The sequence below is a fragment of the Orycteropus afer genome, unplaced genomic scaffold, assembly GCF_000298275.1.
Source record: "Orycteropus afer afer isolate SDZICR_OR568_19922 unplaced genomic scaffold, OryAfe1.0 scaffold00756, whole genome shotgun sequence".
Classification (NCBI taxonomy): domain Eukaryota; kingdom Metazoa; phylum Chordata; class Mammalia; order Tubulidentata; family Orycteropodidae; genus Orycteropus; species Orycteropus afer.
The window spans coordinates 327,690-342,918 of NW_006922343.1; the positions used below are offsets into that span (position 1 = coordinate 327,690).

General features: G+C 45.9%; 1 protein-coding gene across 1 annotated transcript in view; it reads right to left on the minus strand.

Annotated features, from left to right (window-relative positions):
* MADD (MAP kinase activating death domain) overlaps window positions 1–14,998 on the minus strand; it is a 54,209-nt gene extending 39,211 nt beyond the window's left edge. Inside the window, exons 1-20 of the mRNA XM_042783229.1 lie at window positions 14,937–14,998; window positions 13,734–14,330; window positions 12,687–12,990; window positions 12,068–12,199; window positions 11,521–11,634; window positions 10,910–10,990; window positions 9,223–9,401; window positions 8,636–8,871; window positions 8,284–8,440; window positions 7,907–8,010; window positions 7,625–7,815; window positions 7,029–7,282; window positions 6,656–6,795; window positions 5,732–5,833; window positions 4,447–4,506; window positions 3,990–4,092; window positions 3,445–3,631; window positions 3,199–3,349; window positions 2,485–2,691; window positions 197–250 (exon numbers count right to left, since the gene is read on the minus strand). Coding sequence (XP_042639163.1) covers window positions 197–250; window positions 2,485–2,691; window positions 3,199–3,349; window positions 3,445–3,631; window positions 3,990–4,092; window positions 4,447–4,506; window positions 5,732–5,833; window positions 6,656–6,795; window positions 7,029–7,282; window positions 7,625–7,815; window positions 7,907–8,010; window positions 8,284–8,440; window positions 8,636–8,871; window positions 9,223–9,401; window positions 10,910–10,990; window positions 11,521–11,634; window positions 12,068–12,199; window positions 12,687–12,990; window positions 13,734–14,330; window positions 14,937–14,998 — 3,415 coding nt within the window. The remainder of the gene's footprint in view (window positions 1–196; window positions 251–2,484; window positions 2,692–3,198; window positions 3,350–3,444; window positions 3,632–3,989; window positions 4,093–4,446; window positions 4,507–5,731; window positions 5,834–6,655; window positions 6,796–7,028; window positions 7,283–7,624; window positions 7,816–7,906; window positions 8,011–8,283; window positions 8,441–8,635; window positions 8,872–9,222; window positions 9,402–10,909; window positions 10,991–11,520; window positions 11,635–12,067; window positions 12,200–12,686; window positions 12,991–13,733; window positions 14,331–14,936) is intronic.
* Window positions 14,999–15,229: the final 231 nt, after the last annotated feature.

Genomic DNA, 15,229 nt, shown 5'->3' on the forward strand with positions numbered 1-15,229 from the left:
GGGGTAGCTAAAAGAAGCAGCCTATAAGCCATATACCTGAAGTCACATACCACCTACCTGCTTTAACTCAGTCCAAATACACCCCTCCTAAGAGTAAATTTTGGATGGGCCTGACAAAGGGAGTCTGCCCCAACTGGGCCTGGGGAGTTGGCAGGTATGGGAGACTTGGGAACAGGAAGGGGCATTTGTTCCTTACTCTGTTTTTCCAAAGCTTTTTGTTTTTTCACTTCCTGGTGCTTGTTCCACAATTCTACCCCAGATGCAATGCAAGCAGGAGAGAAAGACAGACAGAGTCAGAGGCTGGTCAGACAGACGATATGGAAACCCACCCACCCAAGCTGATTCAGTATCAGACACAGGATTACAAGTCAAGAGATAAAAAGATATGTTCATTTCAGCTGGCAGGGGGTTGAGGGGAAATCAAGATATCCAATGCCTTCCCCCAAACTCAGGAACTCTCTAATCCTAACTCCAACACAGAAGTAAAATCTCCACAGAAAGTTAGAGTGGAAAGGCCCCTAAGAGCAAACCTCTACATTCTGGTGTGAAGAAACGAATCTTAAAGAGGATGAAGCATTTGCTTAAGATCATGTAACTAAGGATCAGTTTAAACTTCCCACTACATCATGCTGTCTCTTCCAAGTAAGCGTTCCTTTCTGGGAAACAGTAAATCTTTAAAAAGGATTGCAGATAAGACATATGATCACCTCAAGCAGACAAAGGGTTTCAGAACCATGAGCACAAATATATTTGATTCACTGCATTGCATAGAGGTCAATTCATGTGGCAGTTACCATCCCTCCTGTGCTATCAAAATCCAACTCACAATCAGTGCGTGCCCTACCAAGAGACTGTTCTTAGTCAATCATCTGGTCAAAAAGCTGGTCACTTCAACTGATCTGGGACAGTAAAAGGAAACTAAGTTCCTTTCTTTCTTCCACTACAGGTGAAAAGGAAACTAAACCCACTGCCACTGAGTGGATTCCAACTCATAGCTACCCTATAGGACAGAGTCGAAATGACCAACAGGGATTCCAAGGCTATAAATCGTTATGGAAGCAGACTGCCTCATCTTTCTCCCATGGAGCAGATGGTGGGTTTGAACCGCTCACCTTTAGATTAGCTGCCTAATCCTTTAACCGCTGTGCCACAAAGCACTGAATAAAGGTGAGAGGAACATAAAATAGTCAACAACAGCATCTTAATAAGGGTAAATAAGAGAGAATACCAAATCACAACAATTCATTTCCTGGAAGGAACTTTAGAGGTTAGTTACTTAGTTCAATCTCCTCATTTCACAGATGAGGAGATAGAGATCTTGAGAGAGAAGTGATTTGCCTAAAACTGCATTCTGAGCTCAGGGAAGATCTGGAGTAAAGCTCCAGACCTTTAGTCTTGCAGATTAGTGCTTTTTCTAGATCACATCACACAGAAGAAAGCTGGAATTGACCGCCTTCAGGACGATATTATGCTGGGCTACAGAAGTTTCGCTCCCCCTAAAAAGGAAACTGGCTCCTTGTGACCATTAGTGAGTTATGCATAAGGCAACTGCTAATGGTTGTGGCAAGGGGAATAAATTGGAAGCATACTGCTCAGCGACCAAGAACCAGAATAAGAAAGACCAAACCAAGATGACTCAACATCAAACAGGGAATGAGCCAAACAGAAGTGACACCCAGAGAGCTAAGGTGCTGCCTCAGCGGGAACAGAGAAATGCCAAACACAAGCAAGGTCTTAATTAAGTCTAGGAGCTCTGGTGGTGCAGTGCCTAAGGCATTTTGACTGCTAACCAGAAGGCTGGCAGTTCAAACCCACCAGCCACTCCTTGGAAGGAAGGTTGGGCAATCAATCTACGTCTGTAGTGATACCGCCTTGGAAACCCAAGGAGGGGTTGCTACGAGTTGGATCCGACTCTATGGCAGTGACTTTGGGGGTTTTTTTAGTGAGGAATTTAAAGATAAGCTCACTCAGAAATATGTACCTCTGAGATCCAGAACCCAGGGAAATGGGACTGCCAGACAAGCCTCAGAGGAGCAAACTCAAGGGCAGAGGAAGGACTGAATGGGGGAAAGCCAGTTTCAGGGACTTAAATCATAAGTTTATAGCCCAAAGATGCATCATTAAACTTCCCTACAGCTTCTAGGAGCTCAGGTGGCCTTTCTACTATGCAGATGAGGAAATCCAGATGTAAATAAAAGAGGGACCCAGGAGTACAGCTCAGTCTCCTCACACTAAGCCTCACTTGGCCCTCTAAACAAAACTTCCATGCTTCCTCTAAGATGCAGATAGGGGTGGTAGCAAATCAAATACAAGAGATAGAAAGGTATCAAGGAATGCCATCAGAAAAGTACACAGACTTGTTCCCTCTCTGGAAAGCAAAGCATGGGGAAGAGAAAGGTGGAATTCTGAATGAATTGAGAGGAGGGAGGGATATTTAAGAGGCCAGGACCCCTCCTCTACCACACCAAACACAGTGATACGTACCAATAGATGCTACAAAATTCTCTTCCTTTAAGCTTCTGGTATCCAGTTCCTTAGGACTCTTTACTGGAGCACTTAGTGCCCGAGGTCCCAGCTGGGGAACTCTCAGTTGTGCCATAGCCTTTGGGTCCCCCCGCCCAGCCAGGCCAGGATCTTTGCCAACTGGTGTATTCACATTCTCTGTTGGACTTCTCTTCCGCTTGTCTGGTTCTGAGGAAAGGACCAAATATATAGAAAGAGGTCAAAAGAGGTAGTGAGTGGGCATCAAGGTATGGAAATGAGGAGGAAAAAGTAAAGATACACAAGTACGTGGGATGAAAGAAATATAGGAAAAGCAAAATCAACATTATTTTTGACAAGAGAAACATCCACTATACATAAACATGCACTAAACAAAAACAAAACAAAAAACAGTCACTGCCGTTGAGTTGACTCTGACTCATCGCAACCCTTCCTTGGGTTTCCCAGGTGGTAATCTCTACAGAAGTAGATTGCTCAGTCTTCCTTCTGAGGAGTGGCAAGTGGGTATGAACAGCCAGCATTCTGGTTAGCAGTCAAATGCCTTAGGCACTATGCTACCAGAAAATAAAATTCCAAAGCCTGATGGGGAGCAGCTTGGCATTGGGAAATTTTTCACAGGGACAAGTAAGTTCACTTTCTTTTGGAGACAAGTGGGAAAGCCGTGGATGGCATGTGCCCATCTGGTACAATCCTTACCTTTACTATAGTAGTGGGTCTGGGCGATCTCCAGAAGCCCAAAGATGCTGGCCATGCCACCCAGACCTGCATGGGCATACGACTGTTCCAGACTCAGTACCATGCACTTGAGCAGGTCCAACATTCCCTTGTACACCTTTCGACTGATCTCCTAGAACAATAACCCAGGAGTGGCCATTGGCAAAACTGCCTTTGGTGTCCACTCCTGCTTGCCAGGTGATTACAATGCCCATCCCAAACACTGACCACATCTGGAATGATGTCCTGCCGGGCATCCTCCTCTGACTGCACAGTGCGGTTCAGCTTGCTCAGGACAAAGACTCGCAGCTGCTCGCTCTCCAGCAGCCGTCGCACCTTTTTCATGTTGAGCCAGCCAACGCCCTGGCCATCCAGCACACTGTGCACAACCTCCTTCAGGAACTGCTGGTTCTCACTATGGGGTCCACACACCACCTCTGTGATCAACAGCTCCTTTGCAGAGCACCTCCCCTTACACTGGACTAGGTATTTGTCTCCAGGGGCAAAACCCAATGCCAAGTCTCTGAATCCAGTGCATCCCCCACCTCTCCAGATAACCTGGTTTGCCCACACACCCACCCTGCGGTTTCATACTCCTCAACACTGCAAGCTATTACTGTCACATGGGGATTGAGTCAGGATGGGCTGTGCTGGCAAGAAAGTGATTTCAGCTAACCACTGGGAGCTCTCTCCCACTTTTGAGCACCCCTAAAGTTCTGTACAGGACACCACCTCACCCCGAGAACTCCTAAAGCGGCTCTGACATTTATTACCTAGAATTGCTGGACCGACCCTGAGGTGATGGGGGCTCTCTTTTCACTGTTGGGCTGTGTTTAATGACAGACGACTTCTGATCCACTAAGGCTCTCCTGTTTCCTAGAGCCGAGAAAATAGGAACGAGAGATGTCACTATCATAGCCCAGTAGCTCGTGTTAGCACAACTCTGTGAAGCCATGTTCTACATCCATTCCCCAGAAGGGCTGGGTGAGCGTGGCACCAAGGCATCATACATAGGCAGAAACCAGCCATGGCACTGGTGGGGATGGAGACTCAGGCCACTCCACATGCACCAGCAGCACGCCCCATGGGCAAGCATGGGCGTCACGGGGGACAGAGCAAGGCAGGTCACTCATGTGATGCCGCTTGCTCCATGAGGAGGGTGGCCCTCAGGCAGGCACAGAAGATGCTAGGGAAAAAAAAGATCATGCACAGCTCACAGGCGAGACCCACCTTCACCACTCCCGGGGCCGGCTTCAGTAACAATCTCCATTAGAGTATTTAGCCCAAATACTGGGACACAAAATACACAATTAGTAAGTGCACCATGATACCCCGACCCCTACATCCCTCAGTGGATCATTCTCACAAAGCCTGAAAAGTGCACGTAACATTGGCTCTTAGGCCCCTGAGCTGGAAGCCTGATCCAAATGGCTGGGAGTCAACCAAGGGCTCTAGGAAAGGCCATCCATTAAGACTGTAGCCAGTAGGGACAGGGTAAGTGACGCTGGTAGCCTTCTAATACAGGCACATGCATGAAAAAGAGACCACTGGTTTTCATGAAACATCCAGCACAGGGGTCCGGGGGCCTGTGGGGACATATAGGGAAGGGACTCATTTTGCAGACATCATTGTGGGGAGTGGGGTGGGGCCATGGAGGTATCAGGATGGGAGGTAGATGGGAGGAATAAGCAAAGCAAATGAGATGCATCAGCATGCAACAAAAGTGTTTTAATTACTCTCTTCTTCAAATGCATCCATGCCTAACTCACCTACCCATGTGTAGATGCACTGTAGCAGTGCTGTTTAGGCCCCTAAGCCACTAGATACAAAGTCCTTTTGCCTATCTATCCTATGTTCCCATCCTCACCAAAGAACATTTCTTAGACTCCTAACATTTTTAATCACTAGGGAAGCGAGATTTAAGAACTCATAGTGCTGCTTCTCACTTCCTACCATAATGAAATATTTTAGCACAAAATCCAGAGACAACAAACAAGAGTCAGATTAAATTCAGAAGAGTCCCTCAAACTGTCAAAGATCAGAAATTCAATAGCTCCCCAAAGAAGCCAACCAATACCACCTGGCCCACTCACAGGCCCTAGGCTGACATGCAGTCAAACAGGCTTGACTTTATGAACACTGCCATCCTCTGGTGGGCCAGCTCTGTGGGATGGAGTTCATTCTGAAGCACATGCAGTAGCAGCCTGACAGGTGACTGCTGGCAGCAGAAGATCCCTGTGTTAATCATGTAACTCTGACAAAGTTCCCCCCGAAGAAGCAGTCATCCCACTACTGTCGTTATCCTAAATAACATAATAGGGTCTTCTCTCTAGCTACAAAGATAGCTCCCATCTGACAACCATCAAGATCCCATATTGTGCAGTAAGAGTCATGAGAAGCGAGATGAGGGAAACAGCCAGGTCAAAAGGTTCATCACACACAGGCTCCTAAGCACTCATAGGCCTGAAAAATTTCCCAGAGAATCCTGGTGTGGCAAGAGAGGGGCTGCAGTTACCTTTCAGACTAGGGAAGGGCGTGGTCTTCTCTCGGACACCTTTGGTGGGCAGTGTGAGGTTGGAAAGACTGAAGCTTGTACTGTGGTTCCGATACAGGCTGCCTACCAAAGGAGGGTATGAGAAGGAGGGTATGAGAGCAATGAGTTAGGGAGGTAAATGCTCCTAGCATTGTACTCCAAAGGCTGTCATCACCTGTCATCACCTCCTCTACTCTCCTTTTCCAACATAATCCCAGTGCCTCTGCCGGATGTGGAGAGGATCGTGCTTAATTTAGGACAAACAAAGGCATCACTGCCAGGATTGCTCATAGCCCAAACCTGTAACAGAGTTCTCTACCCCTCATGAGAATACTCAAGTCCCTTGTCCACTGCTAATGTAGTGAAAGCCTGAAGTTAATGTGCCTTTGGTCTGACACTGCTGCTATCCCTGGCTTCTGAAAAAACTTACAATCACAATTATCCCCTATGTTGGCTCTCTCTAGTACCCAGGCTTTCTTGAATTTTCAACGGACACAACTCCTCACATCAGAAAATATTCTCTATGCACAAAAGTAAATCTTGCATAGATTTCAAAGCATGTTCATGGAAAAGTCTCTCATTATGCAAAGAAGGTATTAGATATACACACAAACCAAAGCAGACCAGAATATGTCCACAAAATATGTACAAGTGGGTGATTTTGAACATAATGCACATCTCTTGACTAACATTCAGCTCTTACCTGAAACAGACTGAAAACTCCAGATATAAAGAGAATGACTAACCTGTCCTTGTTCTTTACTGACGTATCACCCAAATGATCTGAACTGGGGTTTGAGAATGCCTACCCCAGCCTACATTTGAAGTTCTAAGCAACACCTGCCATAGCCAGACCCTACTGTAGAGAAAATGGAACAGAAGAATGGGAGAGCTAAAGGCACTTACTGGCAAAAGACATGATGCCCCCGAAGCCCTCAGTGCTGTTGTTGGAGACGGTGGAGTTGGGAGAGCTTGCTCGAGAGTCTGACTCTGCGTCTGAGTCATTTGCCAGCTTCAAGCTGTTGGGCCGCAGCAGCTTTTGAGCCCTTGGAATGCACAGTGGCACCTATGAGCCCCATGCAGGGGCACTTCATCTTGGGAGTGTGGGCTTTAAGCTACTCACCACACCCTGCCCCAGACTCCTAAATCCCTAGAGCAAAGTACCACCCTCTGGGCCTGGCAGGACCATGGGAGTATTCTTTCTGATTATCCCACACCCAGGGTCCACATTAGTGAGGTCCCTCAGTCACCCATCTAGAAGGGGTCCCCAGGAACTCACCGATTGCCATTGACATGTTGGCTGAATCGGGGAGTGTAACTTTCCCCCTGCTCATCATCATCTTCCTCAGGGGGAAAGCCATATTGAGGCTCGAAGTATGGATTGTCATAGGTTCGCTGGCGCATCGACCCCTCTCCAATTTCTGTCTGACATCTGTCCACGTGTGATTTGCCGATGCTGGGAGGCACGGCAGGAAGAGGCTTGGAGACACCTATAGCTGCCTTATCATCCATCTCCGTAGAGTCAGCAGGTTCCTGAGGGCCGTATTAAACAAGAAGTGGTCATCCCGTGCCCGGTAATGCTTTCCTGTATCCTCAGTCTTAGCAGGGCTGGGCCAGACCTGTCAGATGCCTAAGGAATGTGTGAGAAAAAATCCCTATGACACCTGTTCTCTCTTCCCACAAACTACACAAAGGGGACCTTAGCTATACCCTGGATAAATCCCATCTTTATCCATCTGGGCTCAAAATGGTTTCTGACAGGCCCTAAGTGAGGAAAGAGGCAAATCGATTCACCACAACTTTCCTAATAGAAGTAATGAAGCCCACATTCCAGGCAACAGTTCTCACTCATCCACCCTGCACGTCTCCACGTACAGAGCTGGCTCCATGGATGACAGTGCTGGGGCTACTGCTGGCGGTGGTGCTAGAGCCGGAGCGCTGCGGAGGGTTTTCCTGGGACGCCACGCTGTCCAGGCCAGGCTCTTCTGCTTCCTTCTGGTTCTGCAGCTCATCGATCTGCACCTCACTGGCATCCCCCAGGGCTGCGTGTGTCAGAGGGTCCACGTCTGCCAAAACCAAGGGTCACAGCTGCAGACTCCACCACCTCAGGACCCCAAACCCTGCACAGAGCTGGCCAATCTTCCCAAGTACACTTACTTGGAGTATCACCATTGATGTCACATTTCATCATCTCACTGACAAAGTCCCCAAGGGATGAGTAAGAAGAGCTTGAGCCATCATAATCCATACTATCACTGCCACTGCACAGTGAAGTGAATTAAAAGAAGAAAACAGAAAAAACAGGCCAGGGGAAAGAGAAAGCAATCAGCCTAGGGAATAATTGTTCTAAAAAAAAAAAAAAAAAAACTCAAGGGCAGGGAACAAAATAAACTAAGGAAAACAAGAAAAAACAATTGGCTAAAATAGAACTCAAGGCTTCAAAGACTGATGTCTAAATCCTATGAGATTTTGCCCCATTGGGCTAAGTGAAGGCTGATGAGAGCCTCCTTACCGTTGCCATAAGGGATGCTCACCTGTCATCAGTGGGGTCAGAGTCAGAGTCCCGCTCCGGTGGCACACTTAACGCCTCAGCCAGCTGGGAATTGCTATCATAGACTCGATAATTGATGGGCTGCAGCTGATGAGCATACCATTTTGGCTTGTCACCAATCAGGGCTGGATCAAACATATCTACCCAAAAAAGAAAAAGAAAACACTTAGCATCAGGGAAACGAAGACAAGCAGAACATAAAAAAATGAGGGAAAAGCCTAAAGCAAACAGAAATGGAAGGGGCAGGTCAGAGATTCAATAGGGAAGCAGCAAAGGAAAGAACAATCAGGAGGACAAGGCCAACGGTGAGGCGAAGCTGAGTGTAGGGGACTCACTATTGTGAATTCGCTGAAAGGCATAGTTGGTAGGGTTAAGGATCCATTCTCCAAAGTACTCCACAGCTTGTGTCCTGGACAATTTCTCAGCAAAAGGAGTCTGCCGGGGCCGTGAGGCGAGAAAGGAACCAGCCTGAAAAGCTACCACAGGCCGAGGGAAGAGACGCAGGGTGCGTGTGTGCATCTGAAAGCCCTGCAGCACGTTGGGGGAGTTGAAGAAACGGACCATGGCCACTCTGGGGAAGAAGGGGATGGCGAGATCATCTGAGTCCCACACCCTGCAGAGTAAGGACTCCTACAATCCAAGGTCTTAGACCACTTCCCAAAGCCTCAGGCTTCTAATTGCAAGGAAACAGGTATCCTGAAGAATCAGCAATCTACTTCTACATCCAAGGCCTAAAAGGCTTGAGAGTGGGATGAAGTCTTTTCTCCCTTGCTATTACTAAGGCAGCAAATGTAAGCCAAGTCTCATGCCCATTTTACATGTAAAGAAACTCTGGATAAGAGAAGGAGTCTGTTCCAAGGTCACTGGGAGAACAAAGGGACCAATTTAAGAACTCAAGATTATATAGTCGGCTTGGTCTTACCTGGTTGCAACATCTACAGAATCCACATCATTGCCATAGATGAGTGGATTGAATTCAGTGGAAGGTGTGGACTGCAGATCATTAGAGGGCCTTCCCAAGAGAAGTGGGATCTCCTGGCCCTCATGAAACTTCTCCAGATTGAGGATGGGCTGGGTGTTGAGACTCATGCTGGCTAAGGCCTGTGAAACAACAAGAGATTTCTCATGTAAGGCTGTTCCCTGGAAGGCTAGCCAAATTCATCTCCTAGGAAAGTACCTTCTTAAAATCCCCAACATCACACTTTCTACCAGAGAAGTTCAGCAACAAAAAAACAGGCTAATTTTTAAATCATCCAATCCACTTCACAAAGCCTTCCTCTTTGAAATAAGAATCCAAATATTTTAGCTTTTGGAAAATAATCTGAATGGAGTAGATGTAGCCATAACAGCTCAAGGCAACCTGATTAAACCTGAAGTCCAAGGGATAGTTTTCAAATGTATCTTAGCCATGAAATCTTGGTTTTCAATTGAAATCTTCTGCGGATTATAAATCACCTGTAAAAGTAGAGTTTCTCTGAAGGACATAAGGAACCCAGAGCCTCATGTGCTGAGTGCTCCCAACCTAAATTGGTAGCTGAGAGGCTCCATGTAGCAATGCTTCTCCAACTTTAATAAGTACAGGACTGAGCCTTGGATGTTGTTAAAATGCAGATTCTAACTTAAAAGGTCTGAGATGAGTCTGCATGTTTAACAAGCTCAGGTGATACGAATGCTGTTCATCTATGGCTCATGCTTTGAGTAGCAAGGGTCAATAAGCCCAATGACCTTATACCTATAAATCTATGAAGCATAATTCCATCTATCAACTCTTCCATCTCATCAATCATACGAAAGCAATCACCAGTGAAAACACGGCAAAGGAAGGCAGCCAGAGAACTTTCTGAACCTGCACTCATCACCAGACTGCAGTAACAAGATATCATGTCATATCAGCAGTGATAAAGCAGGTGAGAATGAGACGGAAGACACAAAATGACCCATTTAAATGTAAACAGGTCTCATGGAGAGGTACTACCAAGTACTGTACTTCAGACAACACAGAGAGAGATTCTTGAAGACCCTTTAAAAGGGAACAGAGATTCTTAAGAACAACACAGTGCTATCTCTAGTGGTCCTACACAACACACACAGCAGGACAAGGGGTAGAGCCTTGCCATGTTTTACCTTCAGATACTGGGTTCAGCATGCAGGAGAAGAAAATCAATGAAAAATGGCTTTAAGTGACTACTCAAAGAAAGGAATTTTTGAAAATAGAATGCTATAAGAGACCTAAGGATCAATTCAAGAAGAAAATGCAAAATGAGCCAGATGGTCCAAGCTACTAACCTCCACCTTACAAAGCTGAGAGAATGCTCCCAGGCCATAAAGAATGGCAGACATGACAGAAAACAGGAATTGATGGGCTGTTTTACATAGCATCGTAAGCATTAGAGGCTGATAGGGCATACAATGAATTAGAAGGAATCTAAAAAGCCTTTTTGCTGTAATATTCACCCTGCTACCCAAAGATGGAATGTAAGCCCATCCCAGGCTACAAAAATCTATTCCACTTAAGAGTCTGAAAGGAAACTAGCTCTTAGAATAGCTGTCTTCCTCCAGCAATCCAACAGCATCTATCGCTCCCGTTCCTTTTTTTCACGCTCACCTACCTGCTTTAAATGTTTTTTCAGCTCTAATGATTCTGGTTCTGGCAGGACAGGTAGCACTTCTGCATTGGTCGGGGCAATCACCTGCATCAGAGAAAGATAATAGGCATTATTTAATTGCTCAGGAATTTACCTTATACCTTAATAAATAACAAGAATAGGAAATTGTGCATATGTATGTATGTATGTGTATGTGTGTGTGTATATATATATATATATATATATATATATATATGAAGCTCTGGTAGCGTAGTCTCTAAGGCATTTGACTGCTAACCAGAAGGTTGGCAGTTCAAAGCCACCAGCCACTCCATGGAAGGAAGACTGGCAATCTATTTCCTTAAACATTTCCTGCCTCAGAAACCCAAAGAGAAGTCGCTATAAGTTGGAATCAACTCGATGGCAGTGAGTTTGATTTTCTTTGAGTCCTAACCAAGAGTCCTTTCTACACAACTTATTTGCCCAATAAGTAAAAAGTAGCATTATTATTTTTGTTTCACTGAGTCTCACAATAGAAATCACTCACCAATTTAGGAGTCCTTTCTGGGAGTAATCTAGAAAAACAACACACAGTCTTATCCCAAACTCTACCATGCTTCAGCCAAGAATCTCACCCTATTGGTGTCCAGATCCACTAGCCATACATCATCCGGCATTTTGAAGTCCAGTTTGTAGAGGAAGAAGCTGGCAGGGACCCCGATAATGTAGGGTGTTGGAGCCAGCAGCAGCTACAGGAAGGATAAACAAGAAACAGAATAAAACCTATCATGATCAATCTCACTTATCCAGTCAGGATTTTTCTAGATAAGGAAACGCAGGTCTACAATCCTGTTTTCACAACCCTTGAGATTGGATGTGTTTCAAAATTCAAAATGTTTCTGATTTTAGAAAGGTAACACAGTGTATATTCCATATATTATATAAGAACTGCAGCATGGTTTTGACCAGTAGTCATTAACATACAATGTGATAAAAGAAATACTAATAATAGCATAGGTTTGGCCACTAAATCAGTTCAGATTTTGCTGACAAAGAAATTATAATAGGGGACTAAGGACGAATACTGACTTAAAACTTCCTTGGGCATTGAGCTTTCTCCCTCAGACATAGACTAAGTTGGAAAATAGAAGTGACAACATTAGAAGACACCTGGAGACTCACCTGCTCTGCTGATGCCATGCAGGTAGGAAGTAGTGGGATAACAGGGAACATATACTCCAGGGGGTAGATCATTGCCACAAATGCCATCACAGACATGGAAAGTGCATTGTAGTCTCGGGACTGCAGTACCACCTGCCATAAGCCATACCACAGGATCACTCAACATCATAAAATAAAGTTTGTAAAAACAGTTTCCAACACAAGTTATTTTCTGTTGCACCATGCCTATGGTTTTAGGAGCTTAATTTCCATAATTATCCACACCGCAGCACTCCTGCCACCTTGAAGTAATCATCTTCTCTGGAATCACTCCCTTTTCTCCCTAGTTCTTATACCCTCATCCCAGGATCACTCAGTGACACAGAACTACTGACATTTCCAGAAAATGTGGTCAGTATAGTTAAGGATAATGTAACTGAGAAGCAAGCCCTCTAAATACATCCCATATGATACCAGTACCTAAATTCAACCCATAACTACTGAGTATGTGCTATATACCAGGCAGTGTTCCCTCCTGGAGATATAAAGAGATGCAAAAGACACAGTCCCTGTCCTCAAAGAGTTCATGGTCTAGCCTCTAGGCTTTCAAAGCCCTTTCCCTAGAAATCTAGCCTCTTACCTTGTGCTCTAAGAGGATGCAGGTTAGCACCTGAAGACAGGCGTCCACACCTAGAAGTTCCAAGGGAAGGTGTAATGGGAAATCCACTAGGTTGAATCGAGAGGGGTCTGGCAGGGCAAAGGTCAGAGCTGGCTGGAGCTCCTGAGGTAGGACCTCAATGTCTACTCGCTTCTGCCCAGAGACGGGTACTGGGGAGCGCAGCAATCGATAGATCCAGGCCTCAATCTCTCGAAGGTCATGCAGAAGGGCACTAGACTTCTCCTCCACCAGCAATGATCCAGTAAAGATACGCCACATGGTGTCCCTGAGGAGCAGACAGCAGGAAACACGTAAGCATCAGGAGCTGACACCCTACTGCAACCCAATATAACCACAGAGGATATAATGATGACAACTGCAAAAGGAATGTTATTAGGAAAGCCCTTACTCTTGAGCTCAAATAGTATCAGAGGGTATATACAAGGGAAAGAACAAGAATGCATACATGGTAGGACTTACTGTCCTACCCACCATGAAACACCACATTCACCAGGATTACTTCATATGCAATTATGGCAGAAGGTCTAATTCTGCAGCAATCTTTTCCTTAGTAAGAACTAACACGAGCAAATGTTGCCAGCTACTGCTGAGTTGACCCTGGTTCCTGTGACCCCATGCATAAAGGAACGAAACACTGCCTGGTCCTACGCCATCTCCTTGATTGGCGGTGGCTCCACAGCGCTTTTCATTGGCTTATATTCAGAAGCAGATGACCAGGCCTTTCTTCCTAATCCATCTCAGTCAGCATCATAGCAACCAGCCAGCCCTCACCAACAGATGGGTGGTGGCTGTGTAAGAGATGCACAGGAGGGAATTGAACACTGTTCTCCTGCATGGAAGGTGAGTATTCTACCACTGAGCCACCGCTGCCCTCTAATAGGATGGACCTTGCTTAAACAGCTCTGAAGGATCTCTGGCTTGAGGAAATTCCCTAGGACCCTCACAGACCAACTATACCTAAGCTCAAAATACCGCCCCTCCATTCTCAGGGTCAGTGGCAAACTGCACCTTTGTATGCCTCGAGGAATGCCCAGCTTCTTGCCCAGCAGTCGCTCACTACAGCAGTCCACCAGCCGTTTGAGGGTGTACAGACACTCTCGGAAGGTGGAGAAGAAGGGATAGTGGCTGAGCACACACAGGGATGTCAGGGTACTGTTGCGGGAACGGCTTCCCCCCTTGGCCCGGCATTTGCCCCGAGGAGACTGGTTCACATCAGGAGTGGAGTCAGTACTGGGAGGCTGCAGGGATGAGCCACTCTCTGAGCTCTCAGTGCCAACCTCATCTGAGGCACAGGTGGCACGGGTTCCTTCCTTCCCGTGGGACCCTGTCCCAGCTTCCCCCTTTTCCTTAGGCATTCGCTTTTGGAAGGAGCGATAGAAGTTAACACAGATGCCATAACGCGTGACTCCAGTGTCCTTGTCCGTGAGGGTGAAGACAAAAGAGGTATCATCCCGCAGGCTCATGCGCCGCTGCCGCACACTCAGACAGCCCTCTGGCTGGCAGAAGAACACCACATCAGGGGGCAGGGGAAACTCGGCATGATCCTCTAAAGGGTAGCGCCGCAGCAGTTCAGGAGTCTGGGCCACACTATCACTGCTCGGATGCCTGAAGAATATAAAAGCAAAGTCAGCAGCCTGCGGGATAGAAAGCTCAATCAAATTTTAACCACAGTCAACAAATAAAGCTCAATATGCTACTTGGGCTAAAGTAACCTGAGTAAGACCTTAGAAAATACAGGTGCTGCTAGCCACATTCACCTGGTAGACTAAATGAGCTCTACACTGTCATAAAAACACCTATCCTAAAATGAAAGGAAAATTGTGACACTAAAATTATCACTAACACTTTAAAATTATTAGCACCTTTCAAGGTGTATTAGCTAATGTATTACCTAAAGAACACAGGGGGGTAGAGAAGTAACACAATATACTTTTCCTTTTTATATATCAAAGAAACTGAAGAATAAGGAGTATATTTGCTCAAAATCACAAAGGTCCTATTTAAGAGCAGAGCTTTGCTGTCTCTGTTGCTCAGGGCCCATACTCTGAATACACTCCACTGCACTGTTGTTCTCATATCAATGTTCCCATCAGCATAAACTAGAGGTAAAAATGAGATATGCAAAACAATACAGTAATGGGGAAGGGGATTAATTATAGATTTGGTGGCTGTCTTCAAGGACAAAACAAAAATCAGATTCTTTTTGGTTACCTGGCCCCAACGATCACTAGATAGTCAAGTAACCGAGGACAGAACTTCTTTTTTTGCACCATGGTTCCAATGCATCAGTTCATCTCAGAGAAGCTTCAGTGCCCCAAGCAAGGGGTCAATATTTCCAGAGGGAATTCTGATATGATCTGAAAATGCAAGTCTAAAAGGAAAAAAGTACTGATAAGATCCATTGCTGTACCTAGGAGACTCATCCCTCTCAACTTCCTCCCAGGCACGGCCATAGGTCAGAAGTCTTCCATTTTAGTACTAAAGATAGGAGAACATGACACTTT